This window comes from Physcomitrium patens, chromosome 20 (assembly GCF_059467195.1).
Source record: "Physcomitrium patens ecotype Gransden chromosome 20, ASM5946719v1, whole genome shotgun sequence".
In the NCBI taxonomy this organism is placed as follows: domain Eukaryota; kingdom Viridiplantae; phylum Streptophyta; class Bryopsida; order Funariales; family Funariaceae; genus Physcomitrium; species Physcomitrium patens.
This window is the reverse complement of record NC_143429.1, coordinates 8,788,472-8,811,153: the sequence shown is the minus strand read 5'-3', so window position 1 is coordinate 8,811,153 and position 22,682 is coordinate 8,788,472. Positions and strand designations below refer to the sequence as shown.

At 43.4% G+C, this 22,682-nt stretch overlaps 4 protein-coding genes and 2 long non-coding RNA genes across 10 annotated transcripts; 2 read left to right on the top strand and 4 right to left on the bottom strand.

Moving 5' to 3' along the window:
• Positions 1–2,982: 2,982 nt before the first annotated feature.
• Positions 2,983–6,086, top strand: LOC112273175 (uncharacterized). Of its 3 annotated transcripts, XM_024501655.3 has the most exons (10): positions 2,983–3,088; positions 3,608–3,655; positions 3,869–4,028; positions 4,135–4,258; positions 4,386–4,465; positions 4,606–4,752; positions 4,878–5,223; positions 5,331–5,405; positions 5,512–5,641; positions 5,770–6,086. In XM_024501655.3, exons 2-10 carry the CDS (start codon positions 3,614–3,616, stop codon positions 5,794–5,796), a joined length of 1,131 nt encoding a protein of 376 aa, XP_024357423.1. In that variant the 5' UTR covers positions 2,983–3,088; positions 3,608–3,613; the 3' UTR covers positions 5,797–6,086. The 3 variants fall into 3 exon arrangements, with proteins under 3 accessions (XP_024357423.1, XP_024357418.1, XP_073385673.1); XM_024501650.3 differs by lacking the exon at positions 2,983–3,088 and having other exon boundaries at positions 3,514–3,655; XM_073529572.2 differs by lacking the exons at positions 2,983–3,088; positions 5,770–6,086 and having other exon boundaries at positions 3,514–3,655; positions 5,512–5,741.
• A 503-nt stretch (positions 6,087–6,589) lies between these two features.
• LOC112273173 (uncharacterized) lies at positions 6,590–9,767 on the bottom strand. Its single transcript, XM_024501647.3, has one exon. The coding sequence runs from the start codon at positions 8,594–8,596 to the stop codon at positions 6,854–6,856; it is 1,743 nt and encodes a 580-aa protein (XP_024357415.1). The 5' UTR covers positions 8,597–9,767; the 3' UTR covers positions 6,590–6,853.
• A 1,238-nt stretch (positions 9,768–11,005) lies between these two features.
• LOC149987286 (uncharacterized) lies at positions 11,006–12,064 on the bottom strand. Its single transcript, XR_016499065.1, has 3 exons — positions 11,931–12,064; positions 11,583–11,686; positions 11,006–11,105 (listed from the first exon to the last, which is right to left on the bottom strand). It is a non-coding gene; the product is annotated as an uncharacterized LOC149987286 (long non-coding RNA).
• A 582-nt stretch (positions 12,065–12,646) lies between these two features.
• On the bottom strand, positions 12,647–14,807 carry LOC141044638 (uncharacterized). 3 transcript variants are annotated; one of them, XR_012216271.2, is made up of 5 exons: positions 14,619–14,756; positions 14,424–14,472; positions 13,660–13,707; positions 13,262–13,356; positions 12,785–13,007 (listed from the first exon to the last, which is right to left on the bottom strand). It is a non-coding gene; the product is annotated as an uncharacterized LOC141044638 (long non-coding RNA). The 3 variants fall into 3 exon arrangements; XR_012216269.2 differs by lacking the exon at positions 14,424–14,472 and having other exon boundaries at positions 12,647–13,007; positions 13,310–13,356; positions 14,619–14,807; XR_012216270.2 differs by lacking the exon at positions 14,424–14,472 and having other exon boundaries at positions 12,647–13,007; positions 14,619–14,804.
• A 124-nt stretch (positions 14,808–14,931) lies between these two features.
• LOC112273174 (uncharacterized) lies at positions 14,932–17,034 on the top strand. The gene is made up of 2 exons (XM_024501648.3): positions 14,932–15,269; positions 15,725–17,034. The coding sequence occupies exons 1-2, from the start codon at positions 15,149–15,151 to the stop codon at positions 16,885–16,887; spliced, it is 1,284 nt and encodes a 427-aa protein (XP_024357416.1). The 5' UTR covers positions 14,932–15,148; the 3' UTR covers positions 16,888–17,034.
• Positions 17,035–18,087: 1,053 nt separating this feature from the next.
• Positions 18,088–21,921, bottom strand: LOC112273519 (ATP sulfurylase 1, chloroplastic). Its single transcript, XM_024502412.3, has 7 exons — positions 21,634–21,921; positions 20,688–21,349; positions 20,208–20,424; positions 19,799–19,987; positions 19,377–19,637; positions 18,907–18,993; positions 18,088–18,794 (listed from the first exon to the last, which is right to left on the bottom strand). The coding sequence occupies exons 2-7, from the start codon at positions 21,281–21,283 to the stop codon at positions 18,687–18,689; spliced, it is 1,458 nt and encodes a 485-aa protein (XP_024358180.1). The 5' UTR covers positions 21,284–21,349; positions 21,634–21,921; the 3' UTR covers positions 18,088–18,686.
• Positions 21,922–22,682: the final 761 nt, after the last annotated feature.

The window sequence follows — 22,682 nt, the reverse complement described above, 5'->3', positions numbered from 1 at the left end:
GTTCTTACTTCTACAGATATTATCTACCTATGATCTATGTAGTGACATTCTATAGGACCTCCAAAAATGTGTTGACTTTAAATAACACATATCTTAACTTGCAAGGTAAGTTTTCTATATGGAAGCCACAAAGTTAACTTATTCCACAAACTACTAACACGTATGGTATATGGTTAGCTTATTGACCAAGTTTTTAACCTATCAATCAATTACAAACAAATATAAAGTCAAAACAACATCTAAAAAGCTTTTAAGAAGCTTTTCTAAAAGATATTATAAAATTAATCTACTTTTACTTACTTCTATTTATTTATATTATCTAAATAATAATTATAGTAGATATATATCTATGATACAATTCTAGCATTTGTAATACTATTTCTATTTGTTTTAGAACATTCTGCATTATCTCCTCAATGTTCTTTCTATTTATAAATCCTACAAGTACTAGACTTATTAATCTTAGGTTTTTTTTTCATTATTGATGGTACTTCTTTAAGACTTGCATTTCACTTACATGCACTGCTAAAGCAAAAAATAGAGAATTAGTCTTTTCCTTTCTTTGCATCTCTTCTTCAATAAGAACAAATTCTATTACTTCTTCTATTTTTTTTATTTTTTATTTTTTATATAAAATTGATAGAATAAGGAGATTCTACAATTTTGGTAATGCAATAGGTATAAGAAATATCATGCTCTATTTTCCCATTTCACTACTAACTTCAATATATTGATCTCTAAGATCAAAAATCTCTAGTAGCTCTAATAAGGCTCCAATGGCTCTTGTATAGTTCTAATAGCTCCTCGGCTTCAACAATGTTCCAATGGCAATAGAGTTTTGGCAGCAAGTAGATCATTTAAGTTTTCATCTACTAAAAATATCTATTTTTTATCCAAACTTTATCCAATGATATTCATTCAGAGCACTCTTTATTCAACTTTGATACCATGTAATAAAAATAGGATGTATTATAAAAACATGGTAGATATCATTTATTGCAAACAAAATATATAAAAAGCCAAGAAAATGGTACTTTTTGTGTTTTACATAAGAGCTAGATAAGTCATAGCTTTTGATAAATAAAATATGAGGCATTCAACACTTATGAACTCAATTTTTCAATAGCTTCTAAAATGATGCTTTTACTAAAGGTGACTCTAATACATGAATCATGTATTACTAAAATGAGCTTGTGTCAAGTCTATACCTGCCCATTATCATAATAATTCTTTCTTATTCTAATCCAATTCATCTCCCTCACTGCTTTTCTTTAGCTATAGATACCACCTACTTTTCACAATCTTATTAGTAATTCTTAAATCTACTCCTCTGCTCAAATCATCAACTACAACTGAATTCTATGCTTTAGCTTACAAATTCATAATAATGCTAATTTGTAGAAATCACCTTAATAAAGAAGCTCTTGCAAATGATACCCTTTGTCCTTGAAGAAAGTTGGAGGCTCTCAATATCCTTCAATATCCTTCAAGCCATATTCCAACTATCAATCATATGGATGGATGTGTACTTTGAAAAATGGTATATCATGTAGTATTTCTTGCAAAGGTGTCATGTTGGATTAGGTCAGCCATCAAGTAGAAGTAATTTGAATGTTTGTTTAAGGTCTTAAAAAGTAAATGTATACAAAATTGGAATTTCATGAAATTAAACCATAAAATAATATAAAATAAAACAAAAAAATATCATATAAAAAGATATAGTTGACATGGAATAAAAAAGAAATATATATTTTAATTAGGTGTTTGTGTATTTTTTGAATTAAAGAAAGAATTAAATGAAATAATATAAAAATGATTATAAAAGGTAAATTGTATGCAGTTTTTAGTATTTTATACTTAATGATACACTAGTAAAAATGAATATTTTTCAGACACATTTTCAAAAGAATATTTTTACACTTAAAATATATTTTAGTTGAAGGCATGTTGTGCAATGAATCAGAAATTATTATGGAATTGTTGAAAAGTAATTAAATATTACAAACAAACATACCATTTCATGCACAATGTAGAAGATGCACGAACTGTTTCTCATTGAAATGCTTAGAAAAGGCGTAAACATGGATTAAAAGAGGAGGTTGAAATGATGGTCAATTCATCAATTTCAGGCACAAATATATCCAATATACGACAGTGGAGTCTACCCACTATTTCATTTGTGTTCCAGCACCTACTAAACAATATGCTACTTCCATGCTAGTAACCGAAAGATGATGTTTCATCACAACTCATGTTGGTACAAACCAGTTAATTTTATTCCAATGTGGCAACTAAAGACTGAATTCATTAACAGTTATAAGTAAAAAATTGTCAAAAATATAGAATGACAAAGGACAACAGACCACATTCATCGGATGGATGTGCGGGGCAGCCATAACGAAAAGCGCACCGAGTGTGCCTTGGAGGCTGCTCCCGAACCAGCACTGAGGAGAAACAGAGAATGGTGGCCAGGCGGTGCGTCCAAGTGGCAGGCATGGGAACGCGCGACGCATTGCAAGTTCCCACCCGCGTCCCCCATCGGCATCCCCCCATCCACGAGTTCATCCATCCATGAGCTAGATGATGACGAGAGTCAAAACAGTCTTGGGAGCCCATGCAGCAGCTGCGGGCAGCGGGCGGGGCACCGTCTTCTCGTTCTCCGTTCCCGATCCCGTTCCCTTCCCTATGCCCCTTCGTCCCATTCCATGCCACGGGCCTTTGCAGAGTGAGTAGCCACGGTGACGACGGGGCAGCGCCTGCGATGCGGTTCTGCTGCAACGTAGCTCCTCTCCTGGCCTCCTCCTTCTTCTTCTCCCCTCCGCAGCACTCTCCCTCCAATCAACACCTCGTCGCCTCCCTCCTCCTGCTTTCTGTTTCCCTCTGCAACGTGCTGCTCAGCATGGCGCCAATTCGTACTGCATCCTCGGCATCCAGCCACCTTGCTGTTCTTTTTTATCTCTAGGTCGCCACCTCGCCTTCCGGTCAGCCCCTACGAAGCCCCCCGCCTTGATCCGAATGCTTTTGCACGAACTCCACTTCACGAGCCGCTCTTTTGCTCGGTATCAGAAACCGAGGAAAGCTATAAACTGTGAGTCCTGGTTGATGGGTGTTGTCCAGGTGATTGAGCTTGCATTGTGTGCGTCGTCGATTGCTGCTGTAGATCGTTTTCGTATTGTGGTCTAAATTGCAGCGTGACTGTGTTCCGCTGGAGGAGTAAAGGGGGTGTATGTCGTGAAGACGGGGAGTGGTTGTGACAAAGATGGCATCGGATCAATCAGGCGGTGTGTTCCAGCCGCAGGACGTTCCTACCGAATTCACACTGCTGAAGAATCCAGAGCAGCTGGAGACGCCCACTGTCGATGTTAAACCTCGTCAGGATGAGAATCTCACGATGCGCGCTGTAGAGTTCCACGCCAAGATGCAAACATTCGCTCTTCCTTCTCTTACATTTCGGTGACTCTGTTCAACAATCTGTATCACTGCTTTACCGTGGTTGCCTGGAGCTACAATTCAGCGAGATACTGCGATTACCAGTCAACCATGAATGATTTACCTTCAACGAGCTCAATTGTGCTTAATTGAGGATTTTCAATTTTTCTTCATGCAGAAAGACATGCGGGTTTTCGAGCGACCCAAGTGCAGCGTCACAGATCCTGTAAGTTTACTTCATTCTGTTTTGCAAAGTGGGTTTTGGTCTCCATTTAATTTGTAGGCTTCCATGCATTTCTATGTTCATTTTCGGTAGCCCCGAATCTGCTTGGAATTCTATCATTGTTTTCGAACCTCGCCATGATGTGCGATTTTAGAGAGCAGCCTCATCAGAACAAAAATTTGAACATTTACAATGCTTTTTACTCCATCTTCTCAGGCGGATGTGGTCCTCAAAGTGACAACCACCTTCATTTGTGGCTCGGACCTTCACATGTACTGCGGGTATATGCCCGGCATGAAGAGTGGGGACGTTGTTGGCCATGAGTTTATGGGAATTATTGATGAGGTCGGTCCGGGAGTGAAGAATTTTAAGAAAGGTAGGAACTTAACCCTCTAATTTTAGGGAAGCGTATGAAAATTGGTTCCATTAATTACAAAAGCCATATCCGCTAATCTGTATACATATGTGGAGCGTTTGCGTAGGTGATCGCGTTGTAGCGTCGGCCCTGATTGCCTGCTTTAATTGCTGGGCCTGCAAGGAACAGAGCTTCTCTCTTTGCGAGACGACCAATCCTAGTAAGGAAACTAGTGTGGCATGTGGGGACAGGTACAAAGAATGGCGGCGTTTGGAAACCCTTTCTATTCATCAATTTCCTGGTCATATTTGTGGCTCAACAGTTTTCAGTCGCTAGCTACTAATTCACATCTTTTGTGTCAACTGTGGCTATTCACAGGACTGGAGGGATTTACGGATATTGTCACCTCACCGGTGGCTACGATGGTGGTCAAGCGGAATACGTTCGAGTTCCGATGGGTGAGAAGCGCAAGAGATAACCTTGAAATCTTTTATGGCTTTCTTTTTTGAGAGGAATTATTTCAGATGATTCCTTAGTCACAATCTTACCGATCTCTTCAGTGATTACTGACGACGCACATTTGACTTGCTTGTTACAGCCGATAATAACCTGCTACTGGTACCAGACGGTCTTAAAGACGAGCAAGTCATTTTCCTCTCCGATATTCTGCCCACTGGGTGGCACGCCAACGAACTGGCCCGCGTGGGTGAAGGAGACAACGTGGCCATCTGGGGTTGTGGTCCAGGTTCGCAGCACTGCCCGCCCTACTATGTCAGTATCTATCCAGTTAACCCCGTTTCCTGACAAAAATGTTTACTCTTAATCTTACACTGGAATTTCACAAAACTGATGGATTTTGTTGCAATTCAGTTGGAATGATGGCAGCTACCAGCGCATTTAACAGAGGTGCGAATCGCGTAGTCGTAATCGACAGTCAGCAATATCGACTCGACTTCCTGAAGTCGAATCTTCCCAAAGTGGAGACCATCAATCGCAACGACAAGAAGGTCTATTCTGCTTTGCGGGACTTGTTCCCCCATGGCCCAGACGTTGCTATTGAAGCTGCTGGGTTCCATTACGTGCCAAACCCTCTTCACAAAGTGGAGGTTGCTGTCGGGATGGAGACCTACACCTCAGAGATCATCAACGAGCTCATTTACTGCGTTCGTAAGGGAGGTCGTATTGGTATTGTAGGCGACTACATTACCTATTGCAAGTGAGTGTAGAACCTTCTGGCTTTTCTCGTTTAGCATTCGCTGTTTTGTTCTTCTGGTTTCGAATTGCATGGCGATAAAATAACACAATTACATGATTAACCTGTAGTCACTTCAACCTGGGAGCTTTCATGGAGAAGGGCCTCACCATGGCTGCTGGTCAAGTGTACATCCATAAGTACTGGTAAGAAGCTTAGATCGCATCATCCAATTCAGTTTCGGCAGGTTTATTATTCATTTGAACGCTATTTACTTTAGAGCGCTGAGAATTTGTGACTGCATCTACGCAGGCCGACTTTGTTATCCAAGATTGAATCTGGAGAGATTGATCCATCCTTCGTCATCACTCACACACTGCCACTTGGAGAAGCACCCAAGGGATACCAGATTTTTGACGACAAGGTTGAAGGATGCGTAAAGGTAGAACAATCGACTCATTGAGCACTCCCCTTTTCTTTCCACTTGTAAACACCATGTTAATGTTAATTTAATGGTTGAAGTTTTAAAAAGTTGGTCGAAATGATGCACAGCATTTTGTTCGCAAACAGGGCTTCCAAGATGATAAAAAGCCGTAGAGCTGGATCCGTGCAAAAGCAGCCTGCACACGGCTTAATAGTAGAGAATCGTAAATAAAGTACTCATCCACTAGAAGTCCATATACGATGAAAGTGGTCGTAATTATTGACTGCTGACCAAGACATGAAACTTAGTTTCAAAACGGCGAAAAGGCATTTGCGGTAACATGCTCCAACGAAAACGAAAGCTGCCTTAATGTACACTATTTGGAAAGATGAGGGCACGTTCAGCCAACTTTCCAAATCATCTTATCATTTTCCACCACAAACGAACCGGTGATGATCATCAATTACCCTGTAGAGTGAAAATATACAACCGACTTCCTGGGCAATCACATCTGAAGCTGGTAAGCGATAGGTAGCCTTCACCTAATACACGTGCGATACGGATTTTCATTTACCGAAAGAAATATGAGCTCTACATAAGTAAGCACTTCCGACTTGAACCGCAACCAATTTCAACATTTTTTATCACTGTAATTGATGTTACATATGAAAACGGTTTTGGCTACCACACCTACATAATTCAGCAATCGTGAGAAAGGACGCTAAGATTAACATTCCAATTGCCACATAGTTCGTCAGACAATTTTGCTTAAGAACATGGTACGGCTTGAGAACTCAAAGGTTGTACAACGACGTTCTTCGTCATATCACCCACTGACCATGCTCGTTCACCAAAATATATCTAGATAAGAAACCAGCTCACCTGCCTAAATAGGTACCTGTACTAACTGAACACTCAGAAAGGTACAAGCATCGATCGAATAAGAACAAACCAGAACACACGTGCTTTACAATACAGCGAATTCCTTCTGGACTTGCCCAACTTGGCGGGAATTACATCTGCAGTATCATGTACACGATCCTATTTTGAAGCTTATAGTCTCTATCTATCTAAGATCACAATTTATGTATTCAGTAAAAAAATAAAAATTCATATGGCAAGATCGGTGGGCGAGTCTCTAAAACGGCGAGTTATCATTACAACTTCCAGCGACCAGATACTTGCATCTCAAATCTTCTGAAACTGTTCATAATTGGGAGACAACACAAGCTATTGTACTTCATTTTCTGTGGATTGCGTGCCAGCAGATGGACTAGCTGCAGAGTACACTAACCGCCTGCCTCTGCCTCTCAGCCAATTCAGTGGGGATGATTTCTTTGAATGCGGTGACTTACCGACGGAGCTGCCATCAGAGGAGGTCGGAGGGACGGTCACATCTACCGAGACTTCCCACACCTTATCCTTTCTCGATGCAGCTACAAATTCCTGTATTCCAGCATTCCCCGACACAGGAGTCGATTGCAATGAAGAAGCCTCCACTCTTTCCTCGCTGGGAAATAGCCTGAGAGAAAGTGATCCTTCTTGCGAAGCTTCAGCCCCTCCATCCAGCGCCCGATCATCGGCTCCAGAAATCTCCATTTCCTTCTGCTCAGCCGGAGCGTAGGCATATGAACCTGAACATTTGACCTTGGATAAAACCTGTATTTCTTCATGCTCTTCACAATCCTCATGGTCAATGGTAACAACCTGCTGCGAGTTGGTCCCAGTAACCTCCTCCTGTTGAGAGTTAGGGGAGACACTTTGGAATCCAAATGTCAACGGCGACGAACGCCATTCTGGACTCGGAGTCATAATCTCCCTAACTCTGGACAAGCTAGTAGGAGTGTCTAACCCTCGACTCGCCCAGAACGTATCTTCCTTGCCTGGCGTGTGGCTTCCATTTACAAGCTCAGGTATATTGTCCGAATGAGCGCTTCTGTGGGTTGGTTTGGCAGGTGGCCAGTCTTGAGCGTGGCCTGACACAGGCGTTAGCTCCATTGCAAGCTCCAAACTGGAGAAATCCACCACGTACTCATACGAACCCATAGAGTAGGATCTCGGCATTCTAGAAGTGCCCACATCACGAGTGATTCTCCTGGAATCGGTGTTCACCTTTCCCAACTCTACCCTCAACAATTTCTCAGAGCCGTCTGGTTCAGTAACGGAGACAGTGGGTCCAGGAGTCATTGGGGGTGTTTGAATCTCTGTCACTGAAGGGTTTGGCACAGATGGTGCAACTTCCCTCACAGATGGTGGGGGTGGCGCCGGTGGCAGCGGTGCAACGACATCCGTGATGAAGCGAAAACTGCCTCGAAGACTCGCTCGGAAACTCCCTCGAAAACTACCATGGGAGGGTTGCGGCTGACTGTTTCCTTGCTCTTCGTGCAAGCCTACGGCAGTGCACTCCCTGTTACTCTCTGAGGGTGGAGAAACGGGTTCCGCTTCAGGAAGAAGGCTCCTTCGACATAAAGGACATGTCGAATTCGACAACAGCCATGTGTCAATGCACTCCATGTGGAACGCATGTTTGCATTTGGGTAGGAGTCGCAGCTTATCCTCATTGGCGAATTCGTTTAAGCAAACTGCACAATCTGCGCTATCTTTGAGACCTCTGATAGACCCATACAAGAATACGGGGAGTGTGTCGATGAAAACCTGCTCCACGCCAGAATCATGCATGGAAAAGAGATGCTGCAGCTGACCGCGGATGGAGTTGCCGGGACTATGGAGTTCGCCTGCGGGCGCCCTCGTCCGTCGCCTTCCCAAGCATCGAGCGAGAATATGGAGTACACCGGAGCAAAAGAATACAACACTTAAGATAATGACTATCACTAGGACACTAGGGTTGATGTGGGGTTTGCTAGGGCTTAGTTGTTGCAATTGTCGCATCTGCGAAGGGGGAGGATGATGACTTAGTAGGGGCGAAGGAGGAAAGGATTGTTCTCGTGCAACCCCTAAATACAGAGCAGACATCCTCACCTCTTGCTAGTTCGGCCCTAATTTAGAACGATGCGATTAATGCTCTCGATATGAGACACAAAGTTGCGGATACTGAAAACGTCAGTATGTAGAAGTAGGTACGTGAGAGGAAGAGGAGACTTGAGATCAAGAGTACGAGTATATCTGCAGAAGAAGACGCAGCACTCTAACCTATAGTTTAATCTTCACAATGTTCTCCTGCGTAGAGGGAAAATGGATAAATAAAATCTGCACAGCAAGCAAAGTCCCAAGCATCGAGTGTCTCATCCTGCAATTGCAATTGCGCGGCAGACTTACGAACTGATACCCAGCCTCGCATCCCTCATGCTCGCAATGGCTCCCAATATGCTCTTTCGCACGTCCATAGAACTGTGTAAGTCCCCTCGTCTACTAAGCTCATCGCCCACCTCTCTGTGTCCTGAAGATACTCTACCGACGATGTCCAACCTGCCCACAGCCATTATTCTCCCGTAAAACTACATTGCCCCTTAACCTTCAACTCTAATTATCAATTATTTCACCCCAAACGCCCTAATCGAGTGCCTTTCCCTCAAGTCCGCCCGCCTTCCGTCCGCTGCCCACATCGGGTTAGCATTCCCCATCCTTTTCCTGCGCCGCAATAGCTGCTACAGCCACAGCAAGTCTAAAAGCATCCAAAAAAACAAAAAAAAAAACGTCTGACGGCAATCGCAATGACCTGGAAGCTCAAAAATTGACTTCTCACTATTCGTCACGAAATTCGGCGCCCACCATGGAAGCCCCTACTGTCTTCAAAGAGGGAAGAAAGGAAGAAAACTGACAGGACGGCATGAGTTGACTCTCCTCGACCCTCCGCTCCGACAAAAAACATCGAAGCATCATATCACAGCCATTATCCCCACTTTCACTCTTATTTCCCCCGTAGACAGTCCCACCGAATTCGACACTCGCCCCCAAAGTCATGCAAAGACACTGTTCCCCCCACACCCACTAAGCTATCGCCACTACTTCCGTCTCCTCAGAGTTTAACCTCTACCTATTTTTCTCAAAAGCAAACCCTGCCCCTTAGAGCAATAACATCATTACGCGCACATCAACACCGAACCTAAGCAGACTCAAGGCCTAGGAATTGATGCAAGCAGCAACGGGTGTAGAGTGCGATATTGTCTACTCTGCCGCCACGGAACATGCAAACTACACTTTTAAGACCAGGAGACATTAGTGCTCCGCCTAGTTACAAAGACTCGCACCTGCATGTAGGTGGACAGCTCGAAACGCACTGACACCAACTTCCTAAATGCAGAAAGACGAAGTTGTAAAAATGGAAAATGCTAAAATGAAAAGACGCAAAATAGGGTAAGAAATGACGCTGTAACGGTGGATCAGTAGACAACAACGACATCAGGACAATGTAGGCTTCGCCCTCATCTTGCCAGCTCTCTCTCTCTCTCTCTACATTTATATATATATTTCCTCTGCCAGTGACGAAATTATACTAGCAATCCTCAAGCTTTACACCCACCAGTTCCCTGAAACAAGACTAGTGATAGATAGAGCAGTCTGTCCCATGCTGTCAATTGTGTTCCTGTCCTGCACATCATGAGGATTGTACATCCTGTGCTGTTCGGCCAAGTCAACGAAAGGCTTTCACGAAATTTGTGAAAGTCTCCTCTCTTGCAAGTCTCTTAGTTGTTGAAGAGTCTGGCAAAGTTGGTGCCTCATTAGCAGCGCCCTTGAAGATGGCTCACCTATGCTTGTGTCTTACCGCTATTGCTTTCTACACTGAAACTCATGTCTTCATGTGGTTTTCAGAGGATTATCAAGGAATGCGAGTGAAATTGCATTTTAGTACGGGCAACAAACATACCAAGTACCTGAGCAAAAGAATGGACACACTATCACGTTCTTTAATGAGAAAACAAAGTTTTAAAACTCCTTTCTGAAGCAGTTTGGAAACTTATAATTTTTACTCGCAAAAGGTTATGAAGGATTCCACATCATCCGATATGCAATAATCATCTCACTGTAGAAATTTGCAGTCAAGAGCCAACTTGAATTATCACAAAAAAAAATTAAAAAATTAAAAAAAATGTATCTACAGTGACAGGATTAACAATATCCTGTTAACTCGAGTTTTACTTCAGCTGTCTGAGAGTGGACATAAAATAACTGAAAGGCACTGAATATCGAAGTGGTAGCACCTGTAATGGGATCTTATATAGAACAGCTGGAAAAATCGAACGGACTGGCACTTGCATTGAGTTTTTATGTGTGCAATTGAGATCTCTTCACTGCGCATTGAGAAGTTTGTTGGAAGTTATTTGGACTGTGGTGGCGGTTTCAAACCTTGAATGGCTGCAGAATGAATGAAAATGAAGAGTACATTTAAGGAGGCACGCTTAGGGCAAGGAAAGATTGTCATACCATTCATGTGAGATGAATGCGAGTGGACAAGTCCACTGGGGACCTAGAGGCTCATGTGGTGTGCAGGGGATGATGTCAGAGCCCAAGTCTTGAATGTTTTCTGCCAAGAGTCATCAACTGCCATTAGGTTCGTTTGCACTGAATCTCTCAGATCTTCTTCATATCACTTCTGGGTCTGGACTGGCTTCACTACCAACAGCTACTTGTGATGGAAACTGGTTTTGTTTGCGTGGATAGCTTTCATTCTGTTTGGGTTGCAGTATGAATGGAAATGATATCCTTGGGTGAAAGTATATTCGGTAAGATCAGTACTGCACTGCAGACTCAAATAAATACTAGCCTGATCCACGATACACTATGCAAGTAGTGAGAATTTTCCAGGTGACCACGTCTAATGATGCACTGGATTAATATACCTGTTTCACGGAGTACTGTCTGCACCTGATGTAAAGAGAGAATCCAAGACAGTAACTTCTAAGAACCTGACGATCATTCAAACCCATCTGCATCATCTCCCGGACCAAACAACGAATTTATCATTTAATTGTAACACATCGTGACCAAAGAATGTAAGTACCCAGTTCTATACAAAGACTTCCCAGCCTTGAACACGAATGGTACGCCATCCAGGCGAGTACAGACGCAACGCCGCGCCCGTGACAAGAGGTGTATGCGTTTTGTCTGCAGATAGGAACAAAATTCAGGTGATCATGCGACTAAAGCACTAACAGTCAGAGAACTTTTCTGGAACATAAACTGGTGAGCCTTCAGAAACAGCGTTTTAATCCGACACTTGCAATTGAAATCACTTGCTGATTTAGATGCAACTTTCTAGACGCGAACATGTGATTATTCGAGGATTTGTAGATGTTTGTAAGAGCAAATGCTGGCAAATTCAATAGCTGCCAGGGCCGACTTGAGGGACCTTGATGGACACTTAGTTGCGCACTCCCATTCGATATATTTAACTAGGTGCCGTGCCCGACTGTCAGTCCGTGACGTTTACAATAGATTTTTTTTCCGCTGCGCACAGCTGTAATTTGCAACATCGATGACACCGTAGCGCTGGATTGATACAGCACAGATAATTTCTGATTAGCAGGTGCTTGTTACAATCGATCATTAGAAGTGGGTATCGGTATTTAGCTCATTCTACATGAATAAGATTACGGTTGTAACCGCTCAGATTTTGCGTCCCATGAGATGCAACTATTTGAGAAGCAATCAAATAGAGATGGAACACAACTCAAGCAGTGCACAGCATGCATACCACACATCTGATCACAAATCGAAATTTGACAGGCATGAAATTAAAGGAATATTTAGCATCAAATTGGTAGTATAATTGAAGACTAATTTGAGGCGAAAAACTAAGCCTTCAATATAGCCTCAAATTGATGCCTCTAATTTTTCGCCTCAAATTAGTAGCATAAAATTAGTAGAAACAGTATTGCTATCCATGTGATGTGAGGACGTGTTTTTAGAAAGGTACGTCAAACTATTTCAGTCCTTCAATACACCATGCTCTAAAAGCTTTTTTTTCATTCCATCAGCCACTGATGCCACAAAAGACCACGCTGAATCTTGGATGGATCTACACTAAGCCTTCAATAATGTTATTACTCATGCTATGGCGCCCAGTGGCAGCAATAAAAGATGAAACTTTTTATTGAACTTTACATTATGCCAAGTTGCCAATGTTTCCCACTGGGTACTAAGTCTCAAAAACTTACGCGAAGGATTAACAGAAACATTGCATCATGGTTGTAAGAATGCATCTTGGTGCCCACTGTGAAAGGGGAGGCAACTATAATAATTGATCTATAATATGGAAAAAGGAGAATTGAGCAAGCTGTACAATCTACTGAGTATCGCACAGTTGTGTGCATGCTGAGTAGCAGAGTGACCAAGACAACCTACCTGTCATGCACGTGCGGGCTGGCTTCGGCTTTACATCAAGTCCTCCAATAAGGGTTGTTTGTGTTCTAGGGGGGCGAAGTACCTGTTACATCACCATCATCACACCTTTCATTCACAAGTTATGGGAATGAACACAACCATGTTGGCAAAATAAATAAAATGATGCGTAGTGACCAAATGGTTGAAACCATGCCATTAGAAAACAGTTCATCCTTAACAAGACTACCAAGCCTCTGTAAGTTAGGACGAGTTTCAGATCACTACATCTGGTGACCCCAGATTCCAATTACAATACTCTCAGGCTGGCAAAGGATCATACGGACAGGAGAAGCATACATTTGCTCAGAAGAAAAGAGGAGGGTTTGTCAAGCTTCCGGACCCAACCTTCCTCGATTGCTCAATATTTCATCCAAATTGTCTCTATCCAACACCTGCAAGAAGATTTTTAGAAAAGAAAAAGACAGTGGTCCTTCAAGATAGCTATTCAATCGTGCCAACTCACGGCGATTGAATAGCTATCTTGGAGTGCTATTTTCGGTTGGGAATCGAAAATCCATCGGAGCTGTCTTGATGTCATCTACCCTGATAAATTCCATATGGCTCCCAATTAAGATTGAAGTGCAATTGAATATGAACAGTAGCAGGGCACCCAGAAACATCATCCATAATAATTGAAAGAGCGGATTCTCTTCGCTTATACATCATTCAGGGCATTCAAGAGCAGTAGAATTTACTGTGATCTTCAACTTCTCTTCCTGTTCGTCAGCTTCTTCTGTCCCTTCCTGCAACCACAAATCACGATACTTTAGTCGCCCGAACTTTGTTGATTTGAAAGGCAACACGAACACCAAAATACTGGCCAGCAGGCAGAAAATAGTAAGTATAACTTCTCCTACTGATTCATACATTAGTATATTATTGACTAAGCACTCTTAAAAGGATTCGCAGAAGTAAAAGATTGATGAAACTCTCTCATGAACAAAAAGGGAATTTTTTTGCTAACGGCTAGATTGTAAAACATTCTATTTTGCATCAATAAAACAAACCCTGGAGACTGAAATTGACAAAAATCATGCAATGAAAACTCTCACAAAGAAAAATACATATAGGGATGTCTCAACAAAAAAAAAAAAAAAAAAAAAAAAAAAAACAGTCACTTAACATGATTATAACACATTCAAGGACAACTATCCTGGCACCACACGTACACGAGGGTCTGACTACAGTAGATCGGATCACGAAACTCTAATTTCCACGAGAACCTGAAGAGACACAGCTATGTGAGACCAAGATGTTCCAAGCAAAAGAAATGAGACACAAATTTCGAACGACGAAATTAATAACTGCAGCCCATTTCTCTCCTTAAGCGGACAGAAGTACAAGAACACTTCAATTCGAGCTGGAACAAAACGGCGATCATGTTGCTGAATAATGACCGTGAAACCCATTGTCAAAAGCCGTAGAGCAAACAACACAGAGACACAAGAATAGTTTCCACCTTGAATTTGATGCTGTCCGTCTCTAATTTTGCTCCTCATCAACCTGATCTTCAGATCCATCATTTCAAAACCCCATACCGACTCCACGGTCATTGTAATAAAGTAAGTGCAGGCCAGAATCTCAGCCACAGCCCTAAATCTGACCATCTCACTCGAAACCGAGACACAGCCTTGAGGTAAGAGATCAAATTTACCAGATGCTCCTGCACTTGGTCCGGCTTATTCTCGCGGATCTGCTCCACGGCGGTGCTGTTGTAGCCCATGATTGCCGATCTGATCTCCACCACAATCCGCTCCCTGCCTGGGCGAAGAATTCAGCAACGACAACACACAGAAGACTTGAGAAAATGTGGCGAGAAAGTGAGAAAAGATGGAGGCGGGAGTCCTGGAATTGACTTTCCACGTATATCGGTCCAGCTCGACATTGGTAAGGCAACTCAATCCGACGTGGTCATTGGGGTCTCAGAAGACCGTTTTCCCGCCTTTCTTGTCGATGCTAATTTCGATGTAGCGTCGGAAGCTATGGCAGCCTTCCCTCACCACAAAGGGCTCGCCAGGACAGCATTCTGATTTGTTGAAATGGGTTTGTGCTGATAGGCGGCATTCCATGTGGGCGTCGATGTAGTGGAAGGTGCTGGTTTCTTACGAGACTGTGGTATAGATTGCAGAGCTTTGCCCCTGCGGTGAAGAGTATTCGTTGCGGGTGGAGGTTTGCAGCGTGGATATGCCGGAGCTGGACTCGTGGGATCTGGCGAAGGGCCATACCATCTCCCAAGATGGTGATCTTCGAGTATTTCGATACTCGGAGTTTTCGGAGTGTGCCAGCCCTCCTTGCAATACCGCAGGTGAGTCCCGTGAGTCTTTTCTTTGTGATTAGTAGTTGTTGTACTTTTTGTCGTTTGTTACTTCTTGCAGTGACATTTTGTAGGTAGAGGACCATTTAGTGAGCACAAACCGGGAGTTAGCCCTTAGCATTTCTGTCCGAAGCTTGGGTAAGAATTCGACAATGTTGAGCCTCAATTTCAATTTGTTCTTCCTTAGTGATAGACGAAGTGATATTATGTCAATGTCACTGCTTAGCGCACGGATTATCATAGTTTGGTTGTAGATAGTGCTAGTACTGCAACTGGCGCAGTATTAACACTCCGGTTTAGACTGAGACAAGGATTAGAGTGGCTTGAGCCAATACTCATCACTCCTGCGAATCTTTTGTGCGTAAGTGGCAACGGTTGTTACAACTTTTGTTCCTTGCGGACGCATCGAGCACTAACTGTATCTACGAATACATCTCAAATTGCAGAGCCAGAATGCCTTCCGTCGCAGTTCCACTTGTCCGAATCCTTGGCGGTGTCACCTCTTCTGGAATCTCAAGGCCCTAATCTCGAGCTGAATGATGGTTTTGTCAGAGAAGCCTCTACAGACTTGCCCTGTTCAATGAAGAATGTGGATCAACTTGACGAGGGCGAGAGATACGCCTTAAACTGTGACGGACATGAACAACCTGAATCAACTTGCTCTGGGAGCCTTGGACTTCCTCTCTTTGATGAGCCTCGTGACTCGAAAGCATGGGAAAGCAACCGTCGGCGCATTTATTGTGATCCTCGTCTCCTTGAAGAGGAGACACAGGTATCAGATTTCGCTGAGTTAGTGTCAGCGCAGCAAGATTCACATCGACTGTCTCACATTCTATATTCACAGACAGCTTCTCAGCAACACGATAAGAGTGAGCCACTATTAGTTGTAATAAAGCAAGAATGTTGTAAAACAGTTCGAGATTTTGGTGATATTATCCAGAGATGGCATAGCAGGAAAAAGTCGGCCTTTAGTTTGAGCTCTTCAACGATTGGGTCTCCCCTAGAGATAAAACAAGAATCCGTGGAGCCAAGTACTGCATATATAGATCCATTGGAGTCAGGGAATGCAGACCCTTTAACGGCAACTAAGCAGAAGCCCTCTGAAGCAGTTTTGTTTGATGATATAGTGCAGAGGTGGCATAACAGGAAAAGGATATCTCTACCTGCAGTCACTGACCCAAGGTCTTCTCCGGACACCGGTATCCATAAGAAGCTGAAACCGACATCAGAGAAAACAGTTGAATTGGGTACGTTAGAACTAAGACAGCTTCAAGATCAGCCTATGGAGTCTTCCACAATAATTGAACAGGAGAACTGTAGTATATTAGGGGATGAATGTGATGGACCGCTTCCAGATGTGCTCGCTCCCGGCAGCGACTCTGAGACAACCGAAGAGGACATTGATGGTAATACCGATGGGATTCTCACAGATGACTGTTGTGATTCAAGCCTTTCCCAAAGAAGATTAACTTATTCATGTTCTAAAGATATGAAGAGTTTCTGGCAACCAGAAAGTGCGAAGAATCATGAGGTAGAACGGAAGTTTTCCTGTCCAAGAAAATATCGACCAGGAGGAAGGCAGCGCACCATAGACACATGGATTAAGTAGAATAATTCACTTCCGTCGTGGTTTAGCTTTCTTGACTCACTATGGAATGTGTGTGGATATTGTTTCAGATTTCTAGTCAATGTGGATCATACTTCTTCCAAACTACACATTTTTGTCAGCGAAAAGAAATAAAATTGAGCTTGAGCATGTCTTGTGTAGCAAACGTATGAGGCTTTTGTAGAATTGTGATTCATTGAAGTATTTGATCGATCTCAAGCTCTTCAAGGTCCCAGAACTTGACCTTTACCAAGTGAAGCTTTTATGCGCAGTGCGTCCTGGGATGCAGTTTGCAGCCTTGACAGCATCATCACCGCTGACTGTTCTCCTGCCATTCAGGATGAAATTCTGTTTTTACAGAAAGGTACTGCAGCAATTACTTGTAGAATTCTATAAGCAATACATACTAAATAATTCTATAATTCAATAAGTGTTACAGTTTTAATAAATTATTATTACAATTCTATAAGCAATACATTTTAATTGTTGAAATTGAAAATGCAATAATTATTACATTAAATCTGCACAGAAACATAATCTTAGGTTTCTACTAAGAATCACAAACTGACTTTAAATGGGTTACAAGTGGAAAGCATCACATAAAATCATGGTAAACAATGTTTTTAAAAGAGATTGTCTTATTCAGGAATTGAATTGACCAACCCTACATTCTAATTATCTTTTGCAATACATGTAAATATATATAAAACTTTAAAGTACTAAAAGCATTTTTAAAGAAAAAGAAAAACCATACATTGACGAAAAGTCACATGTGATTTTTTATTGGGTACTAATCATATATGTCTAAAAATTAAAAATTAAAAAGATTGTTTAAAAAATGTGTGCGTTTAACGCAAGACACTGTCTGTTCATCTTCCCAAGGAAATGCATTATGTTGGAAGATTCCAAAAATATTGCAATTAACTGACTTTGGGAAAAAACAAGGACATAGCAAGAAAGATATTCAGGCAGCATTTTGAGAATAGAATAAAGAGACAATTGTTGTTCGTGATGTAGCATGTTTGTTATTATTACAGAGACAATTTTATATCTCTCAAAATTATAGATGTATATATGTATATGTATATGTATATATTAAACACATACATCCTGTGACGAAGACAGGATTCCATGCGCAACACATAATTGCTTTATCCTCCAACATCGTAAAATGTTACCTGAAAAGCTAACTGTTGCTTGAAATAAGAAAAATCTTCCATAACCCTGGAATTTTATTCAAGTGGTACTGAATAGACCAGATAGTAACAACCAGTAATCAAAAGCGGGGTAATATAAGGAGCTAACCAGTGATCGTCATGACACTAGTAAATCCCTCTACTCAGGGGGGTGCCGAACGCCAAGGAAAGCCATTGAAGCAAAGCTGCAGTAACAGACTCTTCAACATCAGGAACTAGGTGTTCATACATTCTAACTGGTGCACAAAACATAAAGCACTAAGAAAAAGATCCTCACGACATCTTCATCCAGCCCGAAGAAAAGACGATACTTCTTTGCGACCGATTTCTGGGCAGCGAGAGACTTTCCATACACTCATAATTTAGCTAGGTGTGAGCTTGCTCTTCCAAGCCCCGTTCTTCCAACTCGTCCAAACTCGTGGAAAAAAATGTGCCGCAACAGATCTCTCTGTTAACGCCACTGCAATGACCGACTCTTCCTACTATGCTTCACAACCACTGCTCATGCAGTCAACACGTATGCTCAAGTGAAAATCTTCAATTTGGAAATATGCAGCGATCCCAAATCTTATATTGAAGACTTCTAAACAATGAGATGCTCTACGCTCATTCCAGTTTTTGCAGTCCTTGGTAGTAGTCCACCAACACTTGCCACCCTCCTGGGCACATGAACCCATCTGGTGGCAACTCGTTGCTCTTTGCGAAGTTGCGCATCTACGTAGGCATTGCACAAGCCGAAGGAAAATGTTTAGAACTTTTAACTTCCAAAGAAAGAAGGGAATAAAGACACGGAGCAGAGAAAATACTTGAAGCAAGTACCACACACCTTAGTTCCAGAAATAAAGAGAAAATCTTGCGCCCTAGATGGATCGAAGAATGCCATCTGACTCTGTGTCTTATCGTAAGCTGCAACCTGTTCAGTCAAAGCGTGTCAGAAACTCAAACCACTTATAGGATTCCACTAGCAGCTGATAGTCACGCTTCCCATCCAGGGCGTAGCCCTCGAGACAGAGATGTATTCGTGCAGGAAGGGGTGCGCAAGGATGAGTACTTGTTTTGATTCTTTGAATGAATAGAAAGTCCAACACCAATGAGAAGAAAATAATTATGTACAGTTGCTGCCACGACTACACATTCTGCGAACGACTTAAGGGCATTGCCGAGAGCTTGAGAGCAATAACACGAGAAAGTGTCCGTAAACCATTGCTTTCAGGTGGACCAAGTACTCCTCCGACCGCCCATAGGTACTTAACCACGAGAACATTCATCAGGTGCAGGTTGTCAGTCTGGAAGTACCCTGAAGGGCAAGATGTTGAGCTTCTCAAGGCCAGGCGCCATGCTGAGCACCATCTTCCCATGGTTTGCGTCGTACAAGTCGCGCCCAGCAGTGGGATGGCCCATGCCAGCGGGATCCCTCCCAACAATGTAGAAGTCAGCGCCTGCATTGATGCGAGCCTTGGCGTGCCATTGCACCTCCGTTGGTCCAGCGTAGTGCATAGGAGACGGGAAGATAGCCACCACAGTGGTCGCAGGGTCTAGCACTCCGGCTGCAAGGACCTGCAATATGATTGCTGCGTCAGAACAGTGTTGTACCCAGCTCAGGAAAGCATTACAGCAGTTATGACTTAAAATTCGCAAGCTCAATTTCGCTGAGTAAGGTATCGTAACACACGTAGAACTAAAGGATAATCATAAGACCTAGTAGATGGATTAAAAACCTCATCGTGTTGCTTCATTCTCCATTCTAGAGGAACGTCGTCAGCCTTCGTGTAACCCCCCAGAGGGTGCAGCAGCAGAATAGGGTTTTTGTAGCCCATTTCTAGCAACCGGCGTCTTGTGTCAGTCATCAGTAATGCGTGTCCGTTGTGAACAGGGTTACGCAGCTGGAATGCAAACACAGCATCGGCCTGCTCCCGCAAAGTAGATGTCAATCATCTGGTTCCGAGAAGCAAATTAAGCATATAAACGATGACTAAAAACGAACAAATTCGAACCACTACAAGTATGCAAGTACTCGAAGGAAAACACCGTCAAGAATAAATAATTCAGCTATTCAGTATGAAAGTTTTGATCCATAATAATGTGCAAAAAACTCATTTTAGCGGGCAGCAGACTCGTTGAAACTACCTCCCGCCTTTCAAACTCAGCACGCAGCTCTGCTGGCGACAATCTGTAGTGATCAAGTCCGTCATTGTACTTAATTCTCTCCAGAACCTCCAGATCCCCACCAATGAGCCAGTTCCCAGCATTTGCAATTGCTTCATCCACGTAAGGTAGACCTGGAGCTGTGGTTCCCCAAGTGCGAGCAATCCGCTCTTCCTTGTTGTGCTTGTAAATCTCAATACTGATTACAGCGAACCGCCTCAATTAGCTATAAGGAAAGTTTTCAAATCAGCTAGCCAAATTTAGCACTCAAAGAAAGTCATGCCAAATGCTGCAACCTACACTGGCATAGATCGCAAAGTCAAAGCTACGAAAAGAGCTCTCAAGCTTCTAAACATCACCTTCGCTCTCAAGTTCTCGTTACTTGCCAAACCATACCGATCGAAGGGTATCCAGAATGTTGAAATCCAAGGACAAACAAGAAAATTCAATCCAGTGACATACTTGCGAAGGATAGCAACATCATTGCCATCCGGGCCAACAAGAGTGACAGCGTTGACGCCGGACAAGCTCTGTTTCTTCTCGTCGTCGATGGCCAGGACAATGGGGAGGGACATATTGGTGAAGGTACCATCAGGTAGGCGAAGGCAGTTGAAATGTAGAGATTGAAGGTACTCATTCTGACGCATGAAACCGGTGAGAGGCGATGCCCATCCCTCTGCGACAGTGTGCACCCACTGCAAGTCCACCAATACCAGCTGAATTTTGGGCAATGTCGCAGCTTCAGCCTTCTTGCTATCCTTCTCCTGCTCCGACACATGCAAGTCGACCAGGACGCCACCATCAGGCTCGATGAGTCCACCGGTGCGGGGGGCGGTCGCCATGGAGGCCGCACTGGTAGCAGCAGAAGAGTTGATGGCGAGCTTGGCAGAAGCAAAGCGCTGCCGGCTCTGCGACTTGGTCGACAAAGGCGAGATGAAGAAAGGAGTTGTCAGCGAGGGGGCGGCACTCAGACGCTTGTCACTTGAAACAGCAGACTGCTTCGTGGGTGTGGTAGCTACAGGAGCAGCTCTCACAAATGATGCCGCTGTTGCATCCATCACAATAATCGCCTCGTTCCCTGCCCCACTCTCCTCACTCAGCCCGCTCAATCACTTCTTGGCTGACTGTGTCCAAATCCGTACCCAAAACCCACTCAGTCAGTCCCAAACAGACATTCAAAGAACCGTCTCCCTTACAACTGACTACTCTACTGCCAACCCCCAACAAATCCCTGCCTCGGTAGCTCAAACAAAGACATTCCACAGCAAAACCCACGCTCCAAACCCAGAATATACTTTACCCTAAAGTGCTCGCCACAAACCATCAAACACCTACACCAGAATCGAAACCACGATTAAAAAAACAGGGCTACAACAGAGGGGAAGGCGCGAGGTTGAAGAACACCCACCCGGCAATTCGGAAGAAGTTGACGATGTGGGAGTAAGAAAGACACGACGAAACGAGACCGAGGTGCCCACATTCGCAATGGGACGCTGCGAGGTATGGACATGCGACGCCACACAGATCGCTCCAGATGTCACTCTCTCCCCCGCGTCACCGATTCCTGTGCTGATGCTGTGACCAGCGCTTCCCTTTCACTCATGTCCTCCTCCCGCACACACTCTCTCTCTCGGTGAACTACAATTACGGAAACCCTTACTCCATGTCCCATATCACCCTGCCTGCCTGCGCCGTGTGAAATTAATTCCCTATGCCTGCTCCCCACTTTCTATGACATAGCGATCTATCGACAACGCGCATATTCCCCCCATGAACATGCGAGAGATGTTTCGACAAATTGCTCTTTTCCTCCATCCCTCCCACCCCCTTCTGTTCACCTTCATTGTCCCCCTTTTACCATTTGCACTTCCATAACTCCCGAACATCTTCCTCCAAAATCAAACGCCAACGAAGATTCTTCTCTCTCTCTCTCTCTCTCTCTCTCCCTCTCTCTACCTCTCCCTCTCTCCCTCCCTCTCTCTACCTCTCCCTCTCTCCCTCCCTCTCTCTCCCTCCCTCTATCTCTCTCGCTCTTTGTTTCAGCCATCTTCACTTTCAACTGAAAGTTACAATTGTTGCGTAATGAAAGATGTTGGGTAAGGACGCGCATGAGTTAGTTTCCAGACTGAACGTGTGAAAACTTGCGTTGGTTCTGACTGATGTCATTTCTCCCCCCATCCCATGACCTCACCAATGAAGCCCAATCAATCATGTGGTCCCCATTCAATGAACCTGCTGCAAGATTCAAGCACATCGTGCTCTCTCTCATGAACTCACTCACCTCCTCTCTTAAGCCCTAATTTTAAAAATATCCCACTCTCCCCTCCCTCAAGCTTATTGCAGATCTCAGTTGCTTATTTTAATATGTGAGGCTGGATACAAATGACAAGCGGAAAAATAATTGTTTGGGTTATCTCATGTACCTTCCATTGTAACCATTGTAAGAATAGGGAGAAA